The 20,477-nt window shown below is 43.9% G+C and overlaps 1 protein-coding gene across 8 annotated transcripts; it reads right to left on the reverse strand.

Annotated features, from left to right (window-relative positions):
- Positions 1-90: 90 nt before the first annotated feature.
- Positions 91-20,291, reverse strand: mark3a (MAP/microtubule affinity-regulating kinase 3a). 8 transcript variants are annotated; one of them, XM_076974520.1, is made up of 19 exons: positions 19,532-20,288; positions 16,879-17,073; positions 16,421-16,474; positions 12,913-12,961; positions 11,520-11,585; positions 11,351-11,421; positions 10,318-10,374; positions 8,701-8,937; positions 8,469-8,588; positions 7,657-7,756; positions 6,170-6,282; positions 5,884-6,028; positions 5,472-5,674; positions 5,188-5,291; positions 4,811-5,050; positions 4,428-4,454; positions 2,946-3,040; positions 2,222-2,266; positions 1,506-1,733 (listed from the first exon to the last, which is right to left on the reverse strand). In XM_076974520.1, exons 1-19 carry the CDS (start codon positions 19,580-19,582, stop codon positions 1,645-1,647), a joined length of 2,061 nt encoding a protein of 686 aa, XP_076830635.1. In that variant the 5' UTR covers positions 19,583-20,288; the 3' UTR covers positions 1,506-1,644. The 8 variants fall into 8 exon arrangements, with proteins under 8 accessions (XP_076830629.1, XP_076830630.1, XP_076830631.1 ...); XM_076974514.1 differs by lacking the exon at positions 2,946-3,040 and having other exon boundaries at positions 91-1,733; positions 19,532-20,287; XM_076974521.1 differs by lacking the exon at positions 4,428-4,454.
- Positions 20,292-20,477: the final 186 nt, after the last annotated feature.

Consider the following 20,477-nt stretch of genomic DNA (forward strand, 5'->3'; position numbering starts at 1 on the left):
AACACACCATTTCCTGTGTCATACATTCAAGGTTTCTTTATGGTAACAATGAGAAAATGAAAAACTTTGCCCATGTAGACCTGTTGTTCCTTTGGTAAACTGGCACCAGTCTTTATATATATCTGTTCAAGTAGTAGCTATGCAACCACAATAGTATAATTACACATATATAATTAAGTGTGAGGAAAATTAGCAGTGCTAACTGGGATGCTAATGGTCTAATATAGCTTTTTTTTTAAGCACACTGCCATGCACAAGCACTTTTGAATCATTTTGAAACATTTAGAATTGATATTTATAAATAGGATATGAAGACTCAGTCAGATCAAGTTGGGTGGTAGTATTTGATGCTAACCGGACAATCTATCTGTATAATACAATCAGGAAATGTCTGTCCTTTCTAAGCTAATGGGCTTATAATCAAGTCCATCACTAGGCACTCTGATCTGGAACTAGACACGTCAAGCAACATCCTTTGTCAACATAATACAGAGCATTTCTAAAGGTACTGAATACACATGCTGAGTTTAGGGCAGATAGACTGAATGTAGTCTGAAAGACCAGTGAACATTCAGCTGTGTCTGCATTATAGTCAGTCCAATACAGCCGTTTTAACAATCCTTGTTGGATCTCCTTAATGAACAAATAGCCCTCAAAATATGAGAGAACGTAAACAGCAATAACAGCACAACACTGTAATAGTTGAAAAACAAAAGTACAATGTACACACACACTTGAAAGGTGGGAATAAAATTAAATAAATAAGGACATTTTCCTTCAGCATTTACTCATCTATGTAGTGAAATGAAACTTAACCTGGCCTGGGCTGAACTTAACCTGTCCTTCTGATGACCAAATAAAACAACATAAGCCAGAGTGAGTAGCACAGCAACAGAGATTAAAAACAAAAAAATAAGCAATTTTAAAAGCAGTTTTTACTCTTCAGGGACTCTACATACTCTTTATACATGTGCAGCTCAAGACACCAAATAGCTATAATATAAGCACTGTCTAGAGGGGAAGAAAACAGGAGCAAGCTTCACTTCAAAGGGATTGGGTGTTGTATTTTAGGCCATGTTGACACTTCCCTATCCTTTATGGATACCTGGAGCACTGTCAAAGAATGTACAATCTTAACTGAAAGGTTCAAACTGGTTCTCTTACAGTGTTTAGCAACTTTTAACAATGTAACTGACACATAAGAAATTATTGCTTTTAGCAATGTTAAAGTCTATACATTATTTTAAATACATATGGTAAGTGGTTAAAAAAAACATCTGGAAACTGCTACGTTTAGTGATTGTACAGCTTAATTTTTCTATATAGGATTTAACACTTTCATATATTCCTCTATGTAGATAGATTATAGATATATTCATAGCTTGAGTTCACTGGCAACTTTGGATGCAATGTTCTTAAAAGCAATGGATGTCCCCGATATCCTTTTAAAACGAACACCATTGAGTGAGAGGCGGGGCAGCTTGCAAACCTCCATCTCCCATTGGACGAGGCTGTCGGCGTGGCCGTCACCATGAACACAGAGAAGCAGGAAGCTTTCGCGCTGCTCGTAGTCACAGCTGTTGGCGTCCAGAACCTTGCGGATCTCGTTCATGATGGCAGCCGGCTCCATGGCGCTGGTGGTGCTCATACTCCAGGTGAAACGGAGAGAGCGGGGTTTCCCGTCTTTTCCATCTTTCCCTTCATCTTTTTGCTGATCCCCAGGTACATGGCGACTGAAAGAACACAGGAAGAGGTTCACGGTAGTGGAACAGCAGTATGTGGGGAAATTCCAGCGGCAAATTAAATGGCATAAACAAAATAGTCCATATAGTGCTACATCAAATATTTAACAAACACTTGATACGTTTGATTCATTGTGCAATAATTCTGCCATGACACTTCAATATGCATAATTTGATACATCATGGGTAAACAGTAATTAAAATTAAGAACATGGAGCATACTTTAGTGCAGATATTGAAGCAATCTCATGACACAAACACTCTTCCACAAACAACCACAGGCATTTAAAAAAAAAACCTTGTAAGAATAACTGTTATTTCATATATAATATCACATGCAATGAAGACCAAAGAGACTGCACTTGCTTTTTGCTTTGTACACAAGACCAAGTGCATCGCAGGCATGAGGGGCTATAATACATCAGGTCAGAGACATGGACACAAGATTTATGAGCCAGACTGGAGGGAAAGATTCTCACCTTGTGCCCTCAAATCTCCCGCTTCCTTCAAGCTCGGCTGAGACTCTTTTTATTTTACATGAAGGCAGAGGAAGGAGGGGGGGGGGGGGGTACAGAACATTTAGCCAAGTTAGGAAGCACTGGTTAGCACACAAGAAAACGTCACACAGAATGAGATGAGACATGCGGAATAAGGGGATAAAACTACAGCGTGAACGGAGGCCCAGTGCATTTTAAACCCACAGGAGTAATGTTAGACGTTATTGGACTCATCTGGTGATATGGTCATCATTCACCTCAGAATCAATAAAGGTTCTGTTCACAGAGAGTGTCTAATGTAAAGGGGTTTTAGCAAAAGAAACTCAGTCTCAAAGCTTAGCTTTACAAAATTATACAATACAAAGTTTTAGTTTTATAATAGCAATGACTAGAGTGTATATAAAGACTCCTTGCACAGAAATCACAAAATCTAAGCACACAAGCAAGACACACCCACACATTTTTATTCCTTAAAGAAAGAGTCCCTGTGTTAGACACTGTCCATCTGCATTGTCCTACATCCCTATGTGCAGTGTACCTAAATCTGCAGAATTTAGCAATATAACAATAATGATAAAGGATGTAATGCTAATAGATGAGGAGGAGGAAGAGTATCTGGTGTGGAGACATGTCAAATGGCGAGGAATGAAGAGGAGGATGGATCGCGTGAGGAAGAGGCTAAGAGGAGAGGAGAGCACAGACTTACTAAGAGTCTTTGGCGTGGGGTTGGAGGGAGGGGGCATGGACGGTACCGGCCCTGATTTGACGGCAGACTGCCGCTTGTTCGGGTCAAAAGTGACCCTGACGGAGAGACGACCAGAGAGGCGAAGAAAGAGCGAGAGGGAGATAGAGAGGAGATAAAGAAGTGAAGGAAGAGAAGGAAAAATCAGGCGTAGACAGAAAGGAAAAAGAAGCAGGTTGAAAAAGCAGAAAACGCCAAGGAGGAACATTTCATCAGTGTTAACGTGTGTGCAAGAGAGAATAAAGTTGCGGAAACACGCCCTTCTCTAAATAAAACTCCACATGAGGTTACATGACGGCCAGAAGTAATGCAGGGAGACAGCGGTACTGTAAACTACTCAAGAATTTTAATCTGCTAAGACTAAATAGCTGTTCCGTGTGTCAGTTCTTCCTGGACTAAACTACATACACTAGACTAAACCAATGCAGTGCTTCTGAGTGTGTGTCATGCTATGATAAAGATATTTCATCATATCTCCCATTTTAAACTAATCTGCCACCATATACAATAATGAAAAAAATAAACGTGTCATTGGGACATGAAAAACAGTAAAGGTAAGAAAAAGGGAGAGTATGAGAGACAACACCAGAAATATCCCAGGTGCTCACAAGTACTTTCCTCTGTGCCTTTACCACTAGATGGCAGTATTTTCTACATTCTACAAGGTCACATTGACCATTCTCTTTCACCCATGATGACATGGATGATGTCCAAAATAATACAGATACATATTCCACATTAGACAGGGAATGTCAGTTTATTTGATCATTCCCCATTTTGGCTGGAAATCCCCCCCCTCACCAAAACCACCCACAGGTGGAACAGAAATTAGTTTAATCTTTCAGGTTTAACACACTAAAATCAACTGAAAACTGAAAATCATATTACACAAGTCTCTGATGGGTGAAATGCAGGGAGACAGTGGTACCACAAACTGCTCACAAATCTGCAAACAAGCGCAGAAATATTCTCACCAGACACTAATCATTTTAGGCCAAAATGCATCAAAACAATTAAAGCAAGTCATTGGATCTAGTTCTGTACGGCCTTGTCAAAAGCTGCCAGTTGTTTAATAGTAAATAGCCAACATAGGCTTAATAACTTGATTGCAACTTAACCGAAGAGCAATGAAAGTTTCATGCTACAACTCGGACCTCTGAATTTCTAGAACGGCAAATTATTTAGTGCCGGTGCAGGATTCACAGTGTGACAGTAAAATATGAGCGGAGTACACCAGGCAGCCCCCAATAAGAAGATAAACCTGATTAGTTGCAATCGGTAGCAGCTGACTGATTTTGACCAGTCACATTAGCATGCAGTAAAGCTTTAAGGCATGCTTAAATTAACACCACAAGGTCACAGGGCAGTCACAGCAACCAAAGAAAAGTGTTAGTCGTCCAACTCTGTAGATAATTAAAAAAAACCCAGATAGGCTTGAATTCCTACCTTTTGGAAAACCTGAATGACATGTTTCTACAACACAAAAAGATGAAAAATAAAGGACAAAACATTACACAAATGGATGAAATGAAAACCCTATTCTCTCTTTGGGGTTTACACTAGGATGTTGAGAACCATGAGTTAAAAACAACAAGCAACAGAAAACACAGCCACACACATCAAAGGAGGAGGGGGAATATGTTCTCAATTATCGTCCTGTACTAAAGTGGAGTAACATTTGCCTGTAGCATCTTGTGCAAGCATGATACTGACTTGCTACCTGTAGTGCTTAAGCAAATCCTGCACGTATGTTATTAATGTCAGAATATAACTTGAATAAATACGTAGCACACTGAGAGAACAGTTTACGTGTGGGTTGGAGCGTTTACCTGCGTGTGAGTTTGGAGGTGAGCTTGGTAAGCAGGTTGTTAGCGTTGCCACGGCTACGGGGCTGGGTGGGCGAGGTGGGCGGGCCGTTGTACGTTGCAGTGCGACGTTCTCGCCCCTGACCGTGGAAAGTGCTGCGGCTCGTGGTGCCTCGTGGGAAACGTAGTTTATCAGAGGTGGCAGCGTTGCTGATGCTGTGCGTGGACGCTCCAGGGTTCCGCTGATCCGGAGACAGAGACGTACTGCGGAGGAAAGACGAGTCACGGCTGCCTCGTTTCTCCTTCATCTACTGACTTCAGTTCCTACATCATGTCACAGAAGCGTGAAAGACAGAGCGGGGCTTCTGGCCCGCAGGGCGGGGCTTTGGGCCCGAGCGTACCTGTTCTCCTTCCCGTTCGGAATGACGGAGAGACGCTCCACGTTGGTCCTGTCGCTGCACACGTACGTATTTCTGCGGGACATTCCTCCGGAGCCAGAGTTATTCTGAGCACAAGGAGTAAAAACACGCCGTTAAAACTACGCCACTTTAAACACAACGCAGTTCTGACAGTTCTACATGGATGAGGGTTGGTGGACATGCTTACACACCAAACATACTTCGCACATAGATATTCATACAGATCACACACACACACACACACACACACACACACACACACTCACGTTGGGAGCGGCAGTGGTGCCTGTCTTGCGATCAGGTATGTCCGCTTTGTTGGGGTTGTTTGCGTTGCCCAGCAGTGGGCTGGGGGGGGTGTGCGCTGGGGCCTTGCGAGCCGCCACCCCCCCCTCCTGCTTGGCATCACCCTCCGCTGTGGCAGGGGGAGCCCTCTTAACGTTACTCAGCCCTGAGGTAGCAACACCACCCACTGACAGGGACACGGAGAAAAGACATTTTACTGTGAGGTCCGTTTTAAATATGTTTGTTATGAATATTCATAATGCAGATTTACAAATGTCCTGTAATAAAGGCTGATGAAAGACTAAATGAAAACTTTTGTCATGTTAAATATTTAACTAGTTTCGTCACTGAAATATGTGATGTGAATAAAAACTACATGTAAACGCAGGGCGTCACCTTGGTCGCTGTAGCGTCGGGCTTTCGGATTGGACGTGACGCTCCTCTGGACCTTCATGTGAGCTGGTGATTGGCCGTTTAATTCACTAGTGGGCCTGTTCTTCGCCACGGTGAGATTGCTGCTGGAACTGGTTTCACTCGCCTCCTGCAATGTTAAATTAAATAACATGGTCAGCTGTACTTCACATATCCAGTATAAACCACACAGTTCTCAAGCACTGGGGTTTTCTGGGGTATATGGAAGTTTGACAAGGGGCAAAGGGGCATTTCTGAAGCGGGTCCTCACCTCATTGGCCTTCCTGCCCAACAGCAAGTACGTTGCTGTGACCTCATCATATTTCATCTTGGACAAAGATTCCTGAATCTCCTCCCTAGAGTAGCCCATACCAACCATGACATCTGCATAGTGGATGTACAAATCACAACATAAATGTGACATAGTTTTGTGGCACAGTTAAAACAACAAGCACATGTGGCAGTTTTTCAGCCTAAAAAAGCCCTCTCAACATATTTGCAGTCTGATAATCACTGTATAGTTCAATAATAAGTATATAGTCCCACAATTAAAAAACTTTTTTTTACTATAGCATTTTCAGTTATTGCAGTTCTACAATTGTTTCATAGTTCCTTTCTTGCTGCATAGACCTGTCATTTCAAAAGTCCAAAATCATGTATAGAATGTGTACAGAAAAGTGAGGTGTGTTTAATGCTTTCTTACAAAATGCACAAGATCCAACATGACATAGATCATAATGGATATATGAAGACCTGTATTACTAGTCAAACTCTGGGACATTGGTTGGATGCCCTTGTGAGCGTGTGCCCTCGTGAGAGTAACCCTTCCTTGAGTAACCCTGCTTGCAGACATGAAGCACTTTGTGAACTGTGTGGCTTATTCTACAGAAGGACATCTCATTGTGCTCATGACCAGGCTGTCTCCGTCTACCACATCCACACAGCCTTAGGCCCTCAGTAAACAAGGAGGGAAGACCCAGGAAGCAAGAGGAAGAGGGGGGAGGGGGGGAGGAAGACCAGGGAAGGGGGAGGGGGGAGGAAGACCAGGGAAGGGGGAGGGGGGAGGAAGACCAGGGAAGGGGGAGGGGGGAGGAAGACCAGGGAGGGGGGAGGGGGGAGGGGGGAGGAAGACCAGGGAAGGGGGAGGGGGGAGGAAGACCAGGGAGGGGGGAGGGGGGAGGGGGGAGGAAGACCAGGGAAGGGGGAGGGGGGAGGAAGACCAGGGAAGGGGGAGGGGGGGAGGAAGACCAGGGAAGGGGGAGGGGGGAGGAAGACCAGGGAAGGGGGAGGGGGGAGGAAGACCAGGGAAGGGGGAGGGGGGAGGAAGACCAGGGAAGGGGGAGGGGGGAGGGGGGGAGGAAGACCAGGGAAGGGGGAGGGGGGAGGGGGGAGGAAGACCAGGGAAGGGGGAGGGGGGGATGAGAGGAAGACTGAGCGGAGAACAAACTGATCAGGATCACTGAGTCATGTTGGGGCCCAGAGGAACCTCCCCCTGCCTCTGAACTAGTGCAGTGCTGGGAGCTCAGCGTGTGCACCGGTCTGCACAGAGTACTGAGCTTCCGCTCGCTGCCCCGACGTGGGCACGTTCTCACAGACGTGGGGGGAGCAGCTGCTGCAAGTTACGCAACACCCCACGTCACAAATGTTCTCCGTGTCCTCCCTCATCTGGGTTCCAGGGCAGTGACGTCTAGAGTCTTTACGTGGCCCGTACGACCTTCCCGTAGCCGGAGGCGTCTGTGGGCGCGCTGGCCCGTATACCTATTCTCTTCTGGTCAGAGATGTCGGCCTCGGGTTCGATGTAGGGTTTCAGCTCCTCCTCCTCCGAACCGGCATTAATCCAACGGTCCTTCATGATTTGCTGAAAGAGAAAAGAGACACTTTGTCCACCATGACACACCGGATGAAGGAAACTCACGATCTTCGGTTTTAGGATTCGACGGTGGACAGTCCCCCCCCATCTACGTGAAAGAGCAACCACGTCGAGACGAGAGCTGGCACGTATTCTCACACGGTTAAAACACGCAGCGTGTTTGGCACATACGGAAGAAAACGTATCCAGAAAAAAAAACCCCCCAGATCCAGGCTTCCCGTTTCAGTGTGACGGTTCCTGGGGAGACTGGGATGTGGGAGCTGTGATTCAGAGAACAGACGCTGTGTGCCTCCTCGCGCTCTTAGCAGCAGAAAACACTGCAGCTGCATTCCTCATCATGCCATGGGGACCAGCGCCGGAGCCCGATCCAGCACCGGGGGGGGGGGACACCACCAGCGCCAGCGAGGAGGGGCGAGGACAGAGTGAAGGTTGGAGAGATGACGCAAATGAACGCTTGAGTGATGACAGCCATGAGTGAGGACGTGAAGACTGCTAAAATGATGAATGTGGTATTTAAAAAGAAGAATTAAAAGAAAAGAACAACAGATGGAGTATTCATGGGTCAGGGAGGAGGGGACAGAGAGACGGAACGGCCGTGTACGGGTAAATAAATAAAGAACGGCGCAGGTCCGATGGAGGGGCTGAGCACCAGACGGGTTTGAGGGAAATAAACAAACAGAAGCACAGTAGAGGAACCAACCTCCAGAGTTCCTCTCTTCACGGGGTTGAGCACCAGGAAGCGCTTGAGCAGGTTCTCACAGTCCGTGGACATGTAGAAGGGGATGCGGTATTTACCTCTCAACACGCGTTCCCGTAGCTCCTGGAGAGCACAGGGCCACGCACGGTTAACACCTACATTCTCCATCACCCCAGCACACGTCAACATGGGTGCAACAGTACATCTCAGGACTGCAAACAGAAGAGCCTCAGACCTTCAGGTTCTGGCCGTCGAAGGGCAGCGAGCCGCTGACCAGCGTGTACAGGATGACCCCCAGGCTCCACACGTCCACCTCGGGGCCGTCGTACTTCTTCCCCTGGAAGAGCTCGGGGGCGGCGTAGGGGGGGCTGCCGCAAAACGTGTCTAGTTTATTTCCCACTGTGAATTCGTTACTGAAACCAAAATCTGCGATTTTTATATTCATGTCTGCATCCAGCAGCAAGTTCTCAGCCTGAGAGAAGAGAGAGAGACAGAGAGAGAGAGAGAGAGAGAGAGAGAGAGAGAGAGAGAGAGAGAGAGAGAAAGAGCCAGTCAGAGGAAGGGATTACTGATTTTGTCTCAACACTTTAGAATACAGACTTTTACAAAGTGGTCTAACCTTCAATATCAGTTTCTATACCAGCAGTCTCACCATTAGCATGGGAGAATTGTCATTTTGACAACTCAGAGAGTCAAATGTTGCATTATTGTTTTACCACAACATGTGCAATGTTCCAGAGCAATATCCCAGCACCCTGCAGTGACAAACATACACTGCCCACTACCCACAACCCACCACAGATCAGGAGACTGCAGCTCAGACAGACTACACAGTGTGTGTGTCTAGGAGCAGGTCTGCACTGCAAGAGAGGACAAGTCTGTGTCGTGCTTCAAAGATAAGAGGGATCATATAAATCTGACTATACTTAATCGATGCAACTGTGGAGAGATGGAAGAGATATGTGCAGACGCTCTAGAAGGGACGACTAGCTGCAGCATTTTGTAAGCGATGGAGGGGGCGTAGAGATTTGAAGGTTAAACCGAACGTTATTATAGAATTATAGAAGTAGAATTACAGCGGTAATGAACATTTGAACCAGGAACTGAGTTCTTAAGAGTCCTTACGAGTTAGCATTGGGTGAAGCCAAGCAACGTTACTGAGATGTAAATATGCAAACTTAATCAGCAAATTTAATGTGCGGTTCAAATGTCAAATAAGGATCAAACAGAACACCGAGAATGCAAACCATGGAGGAGGATCTGACAGAAGACCGATATCACCCCTATAATCTCATCCTAACTCCGACATAAATCACACTAAACGCAGCGCAAACTGAAAAACGGTAACAAACTCCTTGACTCAAGGCATGCTTGCTAAACCCAACACTTCAGTCAGGCACACACCAAATTCTGCTATTACAACAGGGCTGCTCAGTACATATATTTGTTATGAAAGCTGTCAATCATATTTTATAACAGTGCATTACAATATTTGACAGATACACTCTACCTGAACTCATGTTATATGCAGTATGTATAAGATTGCATATGTACTAAAAGACAGCAAAATGTTTGGCATTTACTGTGTGCTCAGCTTCACGCTCTCCTACACAAGCAAACGTGTGTTCAACTCTCTTCTGGAACCTTCTATTCTCAAGGATCATCAATGGCACTCTGAGTGCATGTGAGCACCACCACTTTAGATGATAAGTGTGTTCTGAACAAAACATGCTGTGCTTTCTAACTTGTATGCACACGCACACACACACACACACACACACACACACACACACACGAGACTTGTAGAACCAGAAATGCAAAAGTATTCGTATTTCTTAAAACACAAACTTACCTTCAAGTCTCTGTGTACAATATGTTTTTGGTGACAGTATTGCACTGCAGATACAATCTAAACAGAACAAAAAGGAAAAACACATTTTTAACATGAGGAGACAGTAAACTACACTAATATATACCCAATACATGTTAAACTACACTAATATATACCCAATACATGTTAAACTACACTAATATATACCCAATACATGTTAAACTACACTAATATATACCCAATACATGTTAAACTACACTAATATATACCCAATACATGTTAAACTACACTAATATATACCCAATACATGTTGTTCTTATCCTTGGCATTTTTAGGTGAAAAAACAGACATTTTGACTGCACTCCATGCAAACGTGAAACAAGCGTTAAGCATCTCTGTCATTATGACACAGCTGCTGGGCATGAGTGACACTTCAGTCAACGCGTACAGCTCCACAGTTAGAGGACAGGTGCTTAATCGCCCAGCAGCACGGGCAGGACGGCTGGAAGGCCTTTCCCACAGACTTGTGTTCCCCAGCATCAGCTGCAAAGCTCAGCACTGTGACCCGGCTCAAACACCGACGTGGCTGAAACCATCTACACATCTGCAGATGTGCCGCACGCTCAAAACCACTGATCTAAAGGTGACACTTCATAAATATCCCATTTACAACATCCCCTCCAGTGCTGCAGTCTACATGCTATCAAACTGACCTATACATGTGCTTGGACTTAAAACAGAAAAGATATGCAGACTGATTGGGCTTCCCACACAGAGAGGGAAATAGCACATTTAATGCAATATTCAGCTCCATCCCAGTCTTTATTCCCACTGCGACCCCTTCTACATCCAGTCCAGTCTTTACGCCTATTCTCCACGGTGGCAAGAACCTCCAAATGTCTTCAGGAAAGGTTGTAATAAAAGGCATGAAGACACAGAGCTAGGCAGTGTTGAGATGTCCCGAGTCCCCACACCGCAGTCAGTCAGAGTGTGTGTTTGTATTGGTGTGTGAAATCACACTGCAGCAGTCACCAAGAAGCTAAGAACACTGCACCTGTCTAAATTTAGCTCTGGCCTCCTTCTCCTTCATCCTCCCATGAGCCACGAGGTAGTCAAACACCTCACCTGTACACAAAGAAGAGCCAAAGTAATGAACAGCTCGTATCCAGAGCAAGACAACACAAATGCAACGAAAGGTTTGCCTGCCAGCCGGGAGCACTCACCTCCACTGGCATACTCCATCACAAGAAACAGGGTCTTCTCAGTTTCAATCACCTCAAAGAGCTTCACTGTAGGCACACGAGGAAACGGAGGGTTTTGGAGAGACAAAAATCAAAAAGAAAACGTAAACAGTAAAAATGAATTTATTTTAAAAATCCAAACTACCAAAAGCCGTGTTTATTTTAAATACAATCTTCAAATTGACATGTTTTGCTCTTTCAGTGAGAACAAAACGTAATTTTGTTCTAAATAAAGCCGACCATGAAGTTTCACTCCATGTTTCCTAAAAGGCAATGCTACGGAGATCACAGATGAAGGTTCAATACATTAACCTGGTGCTAAGGGTCACTGGCTTAGACAATTAAGACTTTTCATTAGGACCAGACTTTACAGGTGCCCTGAATTTAAATGGACTAGTCCTCCCTTTCAATTTTTTTCCCCCCAGTAAGATGCTAAATTTTCTCTTAAAATCATGTCTGATCATATATTCCACTAAGTGACAACACACACAGTGCAATGCAGGAACTCTACACGCATTCTGTAAGGAACATTTTTAAAACCTCTTGTTTTTCCTCTTCGGCTTTCGCGGTCTGATTTTATAATGCTTTTGATTTATTTTTAAACTAAATTGGTACAAAAACGATTGCTTAAATGTGAAACATGCAATCATGCTGATGTATCGGAATGTGCTCAACTATACACAATATTGTGTTGAAATGAATATCGTATTATCCTAATCACCCAACTCTTAATGGATGGGTCATAAAGATGTTTGTTTTTATAAAAATGTGCACAAAAACAGACTCACATGTAGCCTGTTATTTCCTATTATTTTAAACTCACTTTTCCTAACTAGCTTAAATTGCTCTAATTAGGCAATCTGACTAGTTTTCATTGGCTTGCAGCCTCATCAGGCTGAGAAAAGGTGAATTTTGACTACTTTATCATGAAGTAGTTGCCAAATCCCAGTTCTGTGACTCTGTAATAGGGGCTAAAGCTAACCATACACTATGTGACAGAGACAGCCTATTTTCAAACCAGGAGATCCACTCTCCACCACACATCAATCATTATGGCTGTTCTTCTCTGCAAAGCATGGTCAGTAACATCTCCAAGGAAATGTCTCTCTCCATCTTTCTCCCTCACACAATGTGAATAAGCATTGGAACATCTAGTCTAAATTTACGGAGGAGACACACAGGGCCACGTTCTGTGTAGACATGATGATAGGTCTGAATCACCCACTCATTATCTTATTTCCAAGCAGGAAATAACAAACGTCTAAGAGAAATGTTGAGGATCTCTTCACTCCACAAGTCATGTAGCTTTAAGAGAGACCGGAAAGAAAGACCGATACACCTTTCACTGCTAGGTCACGATATCTTTTCAGCTTACCGATATTTGGATGGTTCAAAATCTTCATTATTCTTACTTCCCTGAAGAGCTGTTGGAAAGAAAACAAAAATAATATTGTACTAATAACCCAGAATAGAATACACACATCCCTCTCACCCCTACACACACACACACACACACACATACACCACAGCACCAGCCATTTGTCAAAGCTCATGTTTAATCTTTTGGTTTTCTGGTGACTTTTACTAACAAAAACACTGCTTATGGGGAAAAAAAACTGCACTATATACATTTAATCAACACAGACATCATTATGCTATATCGCATTGGCCATCACACATACCCAGCAAACCAGTGTCTGTGTGAGCATGAGAGAATTCTCACCTAATGGACATGTGTGTCTTTCTCAGTTAACCGGAAACTCATAACACGTCTGCCCATGTTAGTGACGGCTAACGTGAAGCGGTAAACAATACTGATCCTCGCCTAACTTCCTTAGTGGCTCAAACGATGCGTCATCAGGATTCATCAATCTCTAATAGCTCAGGGGAAGGCAGGCAGTATTCTTGAGATGTTGGTGTTATGCCCTTCTGTTCCTGCTATTAAAGCTTTAGCTTGGAGCTGGTACTGAACACATTGTGCAAGAGGCCCTTCTGAGATGGTTCACGCTTTTTATTCCTCGGAGACAAACACGTTATCTGGCCTCAGAGAGCACACCGCTCAACTCAAGGTACAAATAAACATATTTTGCAAGCTTTTTAAAGAAAAAAAGGGGCTTTAGATACAACATGCAAAGGGGTACATTCTGAGTACATAAAGGGCTTTGCACAGAAAGCCACTTTAAATGCTCTTCAAAGTGAGTCCGTGAGTCCGTCTGGGGATGACAGCAGCGGTGGCTGCTTGAGACAGCAGTAAAGAGTCGTGGACTATCAACAAGTCCAGGACACACAGGCAGACTTAAGACTGACAGCATTCTCTCAAGTGTCCAGTATCATAATCCTTCGATTTCTCAACGTCACCATCAGCTAATCGGATGTCATGTAAAGAGAGGATACAGTTTTTTTTCCACACTGTGGTAGAGGAAGACATTCTCAATAGGCATCACACATATATTATTACACCTATTACAGATCTATTATTAATCCCAAAATACATTCCTTAGTTCCACAGGCCCTTCCGTGTTAGTGTGATGCTAGGACCATCTCTAGTTCATAATATACAAGTTCCTGACTTTTACCATCAGCCCCCTGTGATTCTGACACATTTTCAGGAAAGAAAAAGAAAAATGATACAAGTAATTTAGATCTATGCTGGTAACATTAACCGCTAAACTTCCTTTTGTGAAGCATTATCAGAGCCAACAGGTTATCTTGCTTCACGGTGATCATATATAGTAAAAGTTGTTTAACAAACGTGAAAAATGTCCAAGGACCCTGGAAAACACCCACTGAGTAACACTGGCACAAACAAAAAAAAAAACCCAGAATGCCTTCAGGTCTTCAGAAGTGCTTTTAGATATCTTTCTCCGAGTATGAAGTGTTCTTTCTTGAGAGTTGTCCGTTACTCTGACTTTGTCCAACTGCCCTCATTCTCTCTCTGATCTGCCATCTTAACACTTCTGTGATGACTAAACAACACGACAGCACATCTTGCTCCCGTCGAGGGACAAGTGGCAGCTCGGAGCCTGCAACGCCCACACTCAATTACATAATCGCTCGCCAACAACAAGGTGCTCGCACGCTCAGCGTGGAACTTTGGGGGAAAAGCTGAAAAGAAACACCAACAAGCAGCCGCGACGCACTGGCGCTAACGCAGGGCTACAAGAGTAATGGAGGATAACCGGAAATAAGCCCGGGAGGGAGGAGGGAACAGGGACGTGGGGACCACAGTGGTACGAGGAGAAGGAGGGTGTGGGCAATAAATCAGGAAATTCAGAGAGGGTTATTCTGCTGGTTGTGTCACACTCTTATTGTGCGGTGATGTAAATCCATACGAGTGGATATGCTTTTCCGTGCTGGCCCTGAACCAGCCTGCAGGACAGGCAGAGGACATGCAAACTTTCAATCGGCGGTGCGGTGGAGAAACGAACGATGGTTGCAGCGTCCACTGCATCCAGCCAATAACGGACGGGACCCTGTATGCGTGTTGGAGCAGGCGGAGGCTTCAATGGGCTCGTGATAAACTGGGGTGAGCGGGCCGGCCGATCCTCCCAAGCCTCCCGTTCTCCCGATTTCCTTTTCTCCGTTCCTGTCCAGTTGGCGTTTCACTTGATCTGTTCTCATGTGCCTGTTCTGACTCTCTCACACCACCCACGTCACTGGCCCTTCTGTCTTTCTCATCTCGCCTTCGAAAAAACTGTCGCACTGTCCCTTAGTCTCACTGCGCTCCGATCTGCCACGTATCTGCTCATCTGCTGTTGTTCGAGCATCAGACCAAGCATAACGTGGATTCTCTAAATGTAGATAATTCAGACAAAATAAAGGGTTTTTTTTTTTTTTTGCAAACACAACATGCTAAATGTAACCAATAAGATACAGAACAAGAGGTGCAGCAGACAGTGTTTCTTCTGACGATAAACTATGACACTTGGAAAACATTCTGATTTCCCTGGTATTGGAAAGCAATTCCATCTCCACAGGTAGACAGGAAACAACTGCAGGGTTTCCTGTCATGTGGAGATCTGGTACGGAGGTGGTGAGAAGAACCACTGGCTGCAGTCACACATCACAGGACTGGATCCACGAGATCAACTGATAATGAATCATTGATAAATGGCAGAATCTTCCCCACAGTATAAACAAGGTTTAGTTTTTAAAGTTAGTTTTAGTTTTTGTTTGAGCCATGCGGTTTGACTACAGCTCTATTCTAGGTCTCGTGTCACTAGTTTGACGACCACAATAATGGGACATTGTTGCTGCTGGGGTAAACACACAGTTGCTTGTCGATGACGTCTGTACAGGATGAGTGAACGTTCCTCTTCAACGACACATCATCCACACCTCCGTTAAATGCCAGGGACACCATTTGATCAACAGGGACACCATTTGATCAACAGGGACACCATTTCATCACAAGGAAGGGAACAAGAACTTGACCACTATTCAATTCACAAATCCCACGCATCATACAAAAGTTGTTGTAAAACAACCACTACAGACACAAGAAGACAAAAGTGATTGATCCCAGTACTGATTCAGGCCAACTGCACGTCAGCTGGAACGTGAACACAGAATGAACCATTTTACACATATTGTCTCTAATGGCACAACTAACTGAACTGCACCTTCTCAAAGCCCCTGTGGACACCATTTCCGACTGGCTAAAACAATGTTTCCGCCTCTAAAACCTCCCTTCCTGAGATGAGTGACATAATTTCCCTGAGAACAAAGATACAAACCAGCTCATGCAAGGTCAGTCCAAAATGTCTCGGTAGCTACTTGTTTGAACACTAAAGTAATTCTGCATGTTCCACAGGTAACTAATGAAAACGAGCACTACTTCACACTTTTTATTCACACAATATTTAACCAATATTATAACTCACCTTTTGAAGACTTGTTGGATTCAATTGTGTCTTGTCAATAATTTTTATTGCAACCTGTTAAAAATAAACATTGTTATCCCAAGGTTACCACACATCTATTATCTTATTTTGAACGCATTTGATTATATGAATGAGTATGAATTCTCTGTGCTATACATTGCTAACATTTTGCATTCATTTGCTGTTACTCAGGGCTAAAAATTAAAATCAAACAAATGGTAAAAATAGAATGAAAATAGTCTGAACATAGGTGTATAAACACGATTTCCTGATAATGGCCTAATCTGATTTCACTGGTACAATGTTTACAAAGATTACAAAAACACCATTATCAAAATGTGGTTCAATAAGGGATGTCAAGTCTGTGTGCAGCCAAATTAATTCCGTGTGCTAAAAGCTTAGACTTGTGCTATACATGCTTAATGCAGTCAGTAAAGTCCTGACATCTTAGTGCTCACCTCTCGGCCAGTCAGGATGTGACGCGCCAGCTTGACTTTGGCGAAGTTTCCCTTCCCGATGGTTTTGAGGAGCCGGTAATTGCCAACATGAGGGTGCTGCTCTTCAGACCCTGAACCAGCCGAGTTCCGATTTCGACCACTTGGCCGTACAGGACGAGAGGTCCCCTCCATCCGACCATGACCGTTTGATGTGTGCTGTGGATGCGATCACAAATAAACAGTAATCTGATTATTTTCCATGTAACTAAACAGGTTATGAGTTTTAAATGTCTAAAACAAAAGGACATCCTTAAATGGTACAGCCTGTATTACACATCTGTCATTTAAGATGATTGTGACACTATGGTGATTTAAAGAAAGGAGCTCAGGTCTGTTTGTGTTCTGTCTCAATGATATTACATGCCTCCCCAAAGAAAACATACCAGACATTGTACATTCCAATGAAGTGCAAGTAATAAAATTCAGCAAAAACATTATATTTGTAGTCCTGAAACAGCAGGATTCCAAGTTAGCAGATTTGGAAGGAGGTGGTTATATGCCTTTCCAGTGAAAAAACCTACAGAAACACAGTTCCACTACCATTATGAAGCTGTATTGTTAAACAGTCAGGCTGTTTCTGCAATTGGCCATAAACAGATACTTTGCTTATAACTATATTAGTTGGATTTTCCTTTACTACAGCACATATAATGCTATATTGTGGCTGAGCTGTGACATATAGTAAAAGCACAAGGACTAAAACCTTAAAATATTACCACATGTTTAAAAACTGATCTGCATAATTATATATATATATATATATATATATATATATATATATATATATATATATATATATATATATATATATATATATATATATAATTATTATGTATACCAAATACCATGCTCTAGTCTGCAGTAATGTAGTTGTTCTCCTCATAGGGGTTGCATGTGGTTTAAGACATTTCACAGAATTCATGAAGCATTTATTGGCTATAGCTGTGGCCATACTGAACGACACAAACCCAGACTGAATGTAAAATCTAGGTGCCACTAAGGAAGAAAGGAGACAGGCTATAAGCAGTTTTGCAGGTCTCAAACTGCAGTGAGTTTTTCCAGGCTATGATGGCAGCCAAAATAACAAGTTCAGACCCTAATAGACCATAATAAAGGAGCATCGTTGCCAATGGCCAAATGCTGAAACCACACATTTAAAAGCAAAAGCAGACCACACAACACATTTGATTATATTACAAGGTGCAGCTTAATTTTCTGAACAATGAACCTCGTTCATTGTAAAACAAGTAACAAGAATCAATACTGGAATTGACTGAATTGTTGTATTTGTGCTCAAGCATAATTTGGTGAGACTTGTGTGAAACTCTAGCAACACTACAGCCTTCAGGGCAAGCTGACACTGCACTACACAGTTTTAATTAAATCCTACACGTTGTCTTTGCTGCTAACTTCAGCGCTACCAACACAGTCAGACAGAGCAGGCAAGTACAAGTCTAAATGAAAATGGATTTCCACACCCCAGGAATTCACTACGACAGTGGCTAGCAATGCTGCACAATAGGGAAAATGCTAAGAGCACAGACTTATAAAACAGTAGGGGGGGGGGGATGGTTAAGGGGTGGTTAGTTACAGAACTAACATGGTGACACAGACTAAACCCCTTTAATTGTCAAAATGGCTATTTAAATGGCACTGAACCAAACCTGTTTGAAGGCGAGACTAAATTCATGGACACTCTTATCTGCCGATACCCATCAATGAGGGGGTATATCAGTGCTGGAATCTGTCTGAAACCTACAGATGTCCTTATATGGAGGCTTTGTATATATGTAAAGTACATACAATTAGAAAGTGTAAAAGCATTTATTTTGGCTACATTACAGAGAACTATGCAGCTAACAATATAGAATCGCTACGTTCCTCAGACAGACATACATCTATTAAATTAAGTGGGCTAGTGAGGATCTGTTTTTCAAGGGCAGTCTAATGATGTTCACATCCCTTTTAAAGGTCTTAAACGTTGTTCTCTAGGTGCAGTGCATGGGAAGCGCAGATCAAAACGCATCCATATGTCGCGCAATTTGCTCACAGCTCCTTTGCCTGTGTGGGTACATGTCAGATCCACGAACAGAAGGGCATTTGTTGCACACACACTGCGGACCAGCCAGTGGCGCATAGATGAGACACACACACACACACACACACACACACACACACACACCCCCACACACACACACACCCCATGGAATTATTGTAAGGGACCTTACAGGCTATAACGAATGACTCCTTTAGGAAATAAGCGTTCAACTGAGCAGTCCAATCATATGCTGCATTAATTACAAATAATATTTTGCCATGTCCCTGGAGCTCCGGACCCTACATGCGCCACTACGGGCTGCTGCCCCATCTGTTTCAGTGTGGCCAACTAATCTACTAAAAGCGCATAGTCAGCACACACACACACACACACAAATATATATATATATATATATATATATATATATATATATATATATATATATATATATATATATATATATATATGGTTCCACAAAGCAGGGAAATAACACAATACCTGACCAATTAAAACTGATTAAACTGGTGAAAACCCCATTTAGCCAAACAAAACCAGATTAAAAATATGCCTACTTACATTCTCCGTCTTCCGCTCGTTAACGGTGGGCAGCGGTGTTCTCGCCGACATTGTGCTGATAAGTTGGCGTTGCGGTTTTAGAGATTAAAAAGCAGCGGACTCCGAAAATAATACCTCAGCTGGGGCGAGACTGACCTGTCGGGTCTAACCGGAGAGGAGACTAGCGTTAGACCGGGACGGTTTCGGTGCCGATTACTGAAGCCGTCGACGGTCCACCAGCGTCGGTGTAGCTGGGCGGTTTAAGTGCACGGACGGGGCGAACTTGTGGGGAAAAAACTTCAGCCCCAAACCGCCAGCTCTGCTAAAAACCTGCGCTATATCCTCCGTTGGTGGCGTGTTCCTGCCATTTGCTGCCCAGGTTAACGCTCTGAAATAGCAGAAAAAAGCTTTTTTAAACCCGCTTTGTGTAGATGCGGTTTGGGCCCCCGACGCTTCGACCTTATTTCACATTTCGGATGTCCGGTTGAATCGGGACGAGGAAACCGTTTACAGTCAACAGGGCCCGAACAATCATCTCATCCCCCCCCTTTACGTTTCACTGGTGAAACGGGCGACTTCGGTCACGTTAACACCAACAAATTTATTTTTTTTTTACTCCGTCTTCATTCTTGAAGCGGCGGCGAGAGGCGTTCAGTCGAGCCGAGCCAGCGGGGACGAGGTCGCTGTGGTCGGCGGCGCCATTCCCGCCACTGCCGTCCGTGTCCGTGTCCGCTGGTGAAGCTCGATCCAAGATGGCCGCCCAACGGCGGCGGCGGAGTTCCGACCCCGGAGAGCCCGAGGAGACGGAGGGGGGCGAGGGGACGCCGGGCTCGGGGCCTCGGCGGACACACACACACACACACACACACACCGTCGTTTCAAAGTTGTCGTGAAACGTAACGGGAAAACTTAGTCATACCGTAACACGACCACGGTTGTGTTTTTATTCTGAATAAAGTTTAAAAAG

Source organism: Brachyhypopomus gauderio, chromosome 15, assembly GCF_052324685.1.
Source record: "Brachyhypopomus gauderio isolate BG-103 chromosome 15, BGAUD_0.2, whole genome shotgun sequence".
Classification (NCBI taxonomy): Eukaryota; Metazoa; Chordata; class Actinopteri; order Gymnotiformes; family Hypopomidae; genus Brachyhypopomus; species Brachyhypopomus gauderio.

What these genes read in the sequence shown, in the direction of transcription:
- mark3a (XM_076974514.1), bottom strand. Translation starts at nt 19,582, where the DNA reads ATGTCGGCGAGAACACCGCTGCCCACCGTTAACGAGCGGAAGACGGAG. An exon ending in TGAAGAGAGGAACTCTGGAG is followed by an intron (nt 7,757 to 8,468) that starts GTTGGTTCCTCT and finishes TTTCTCTTTCAG; the next exon opens with CAAATCATGAAGGACCGTTG. An exon ending in CCGACGCTACAGCGACCAAG is followed by an intron (nt 5,675 to 5,883) that starts GTGACGCCCTGC and finishes TGTCCCTGTCAG; the next exon opens with TGGGTGGTGTTGCTACCTCA.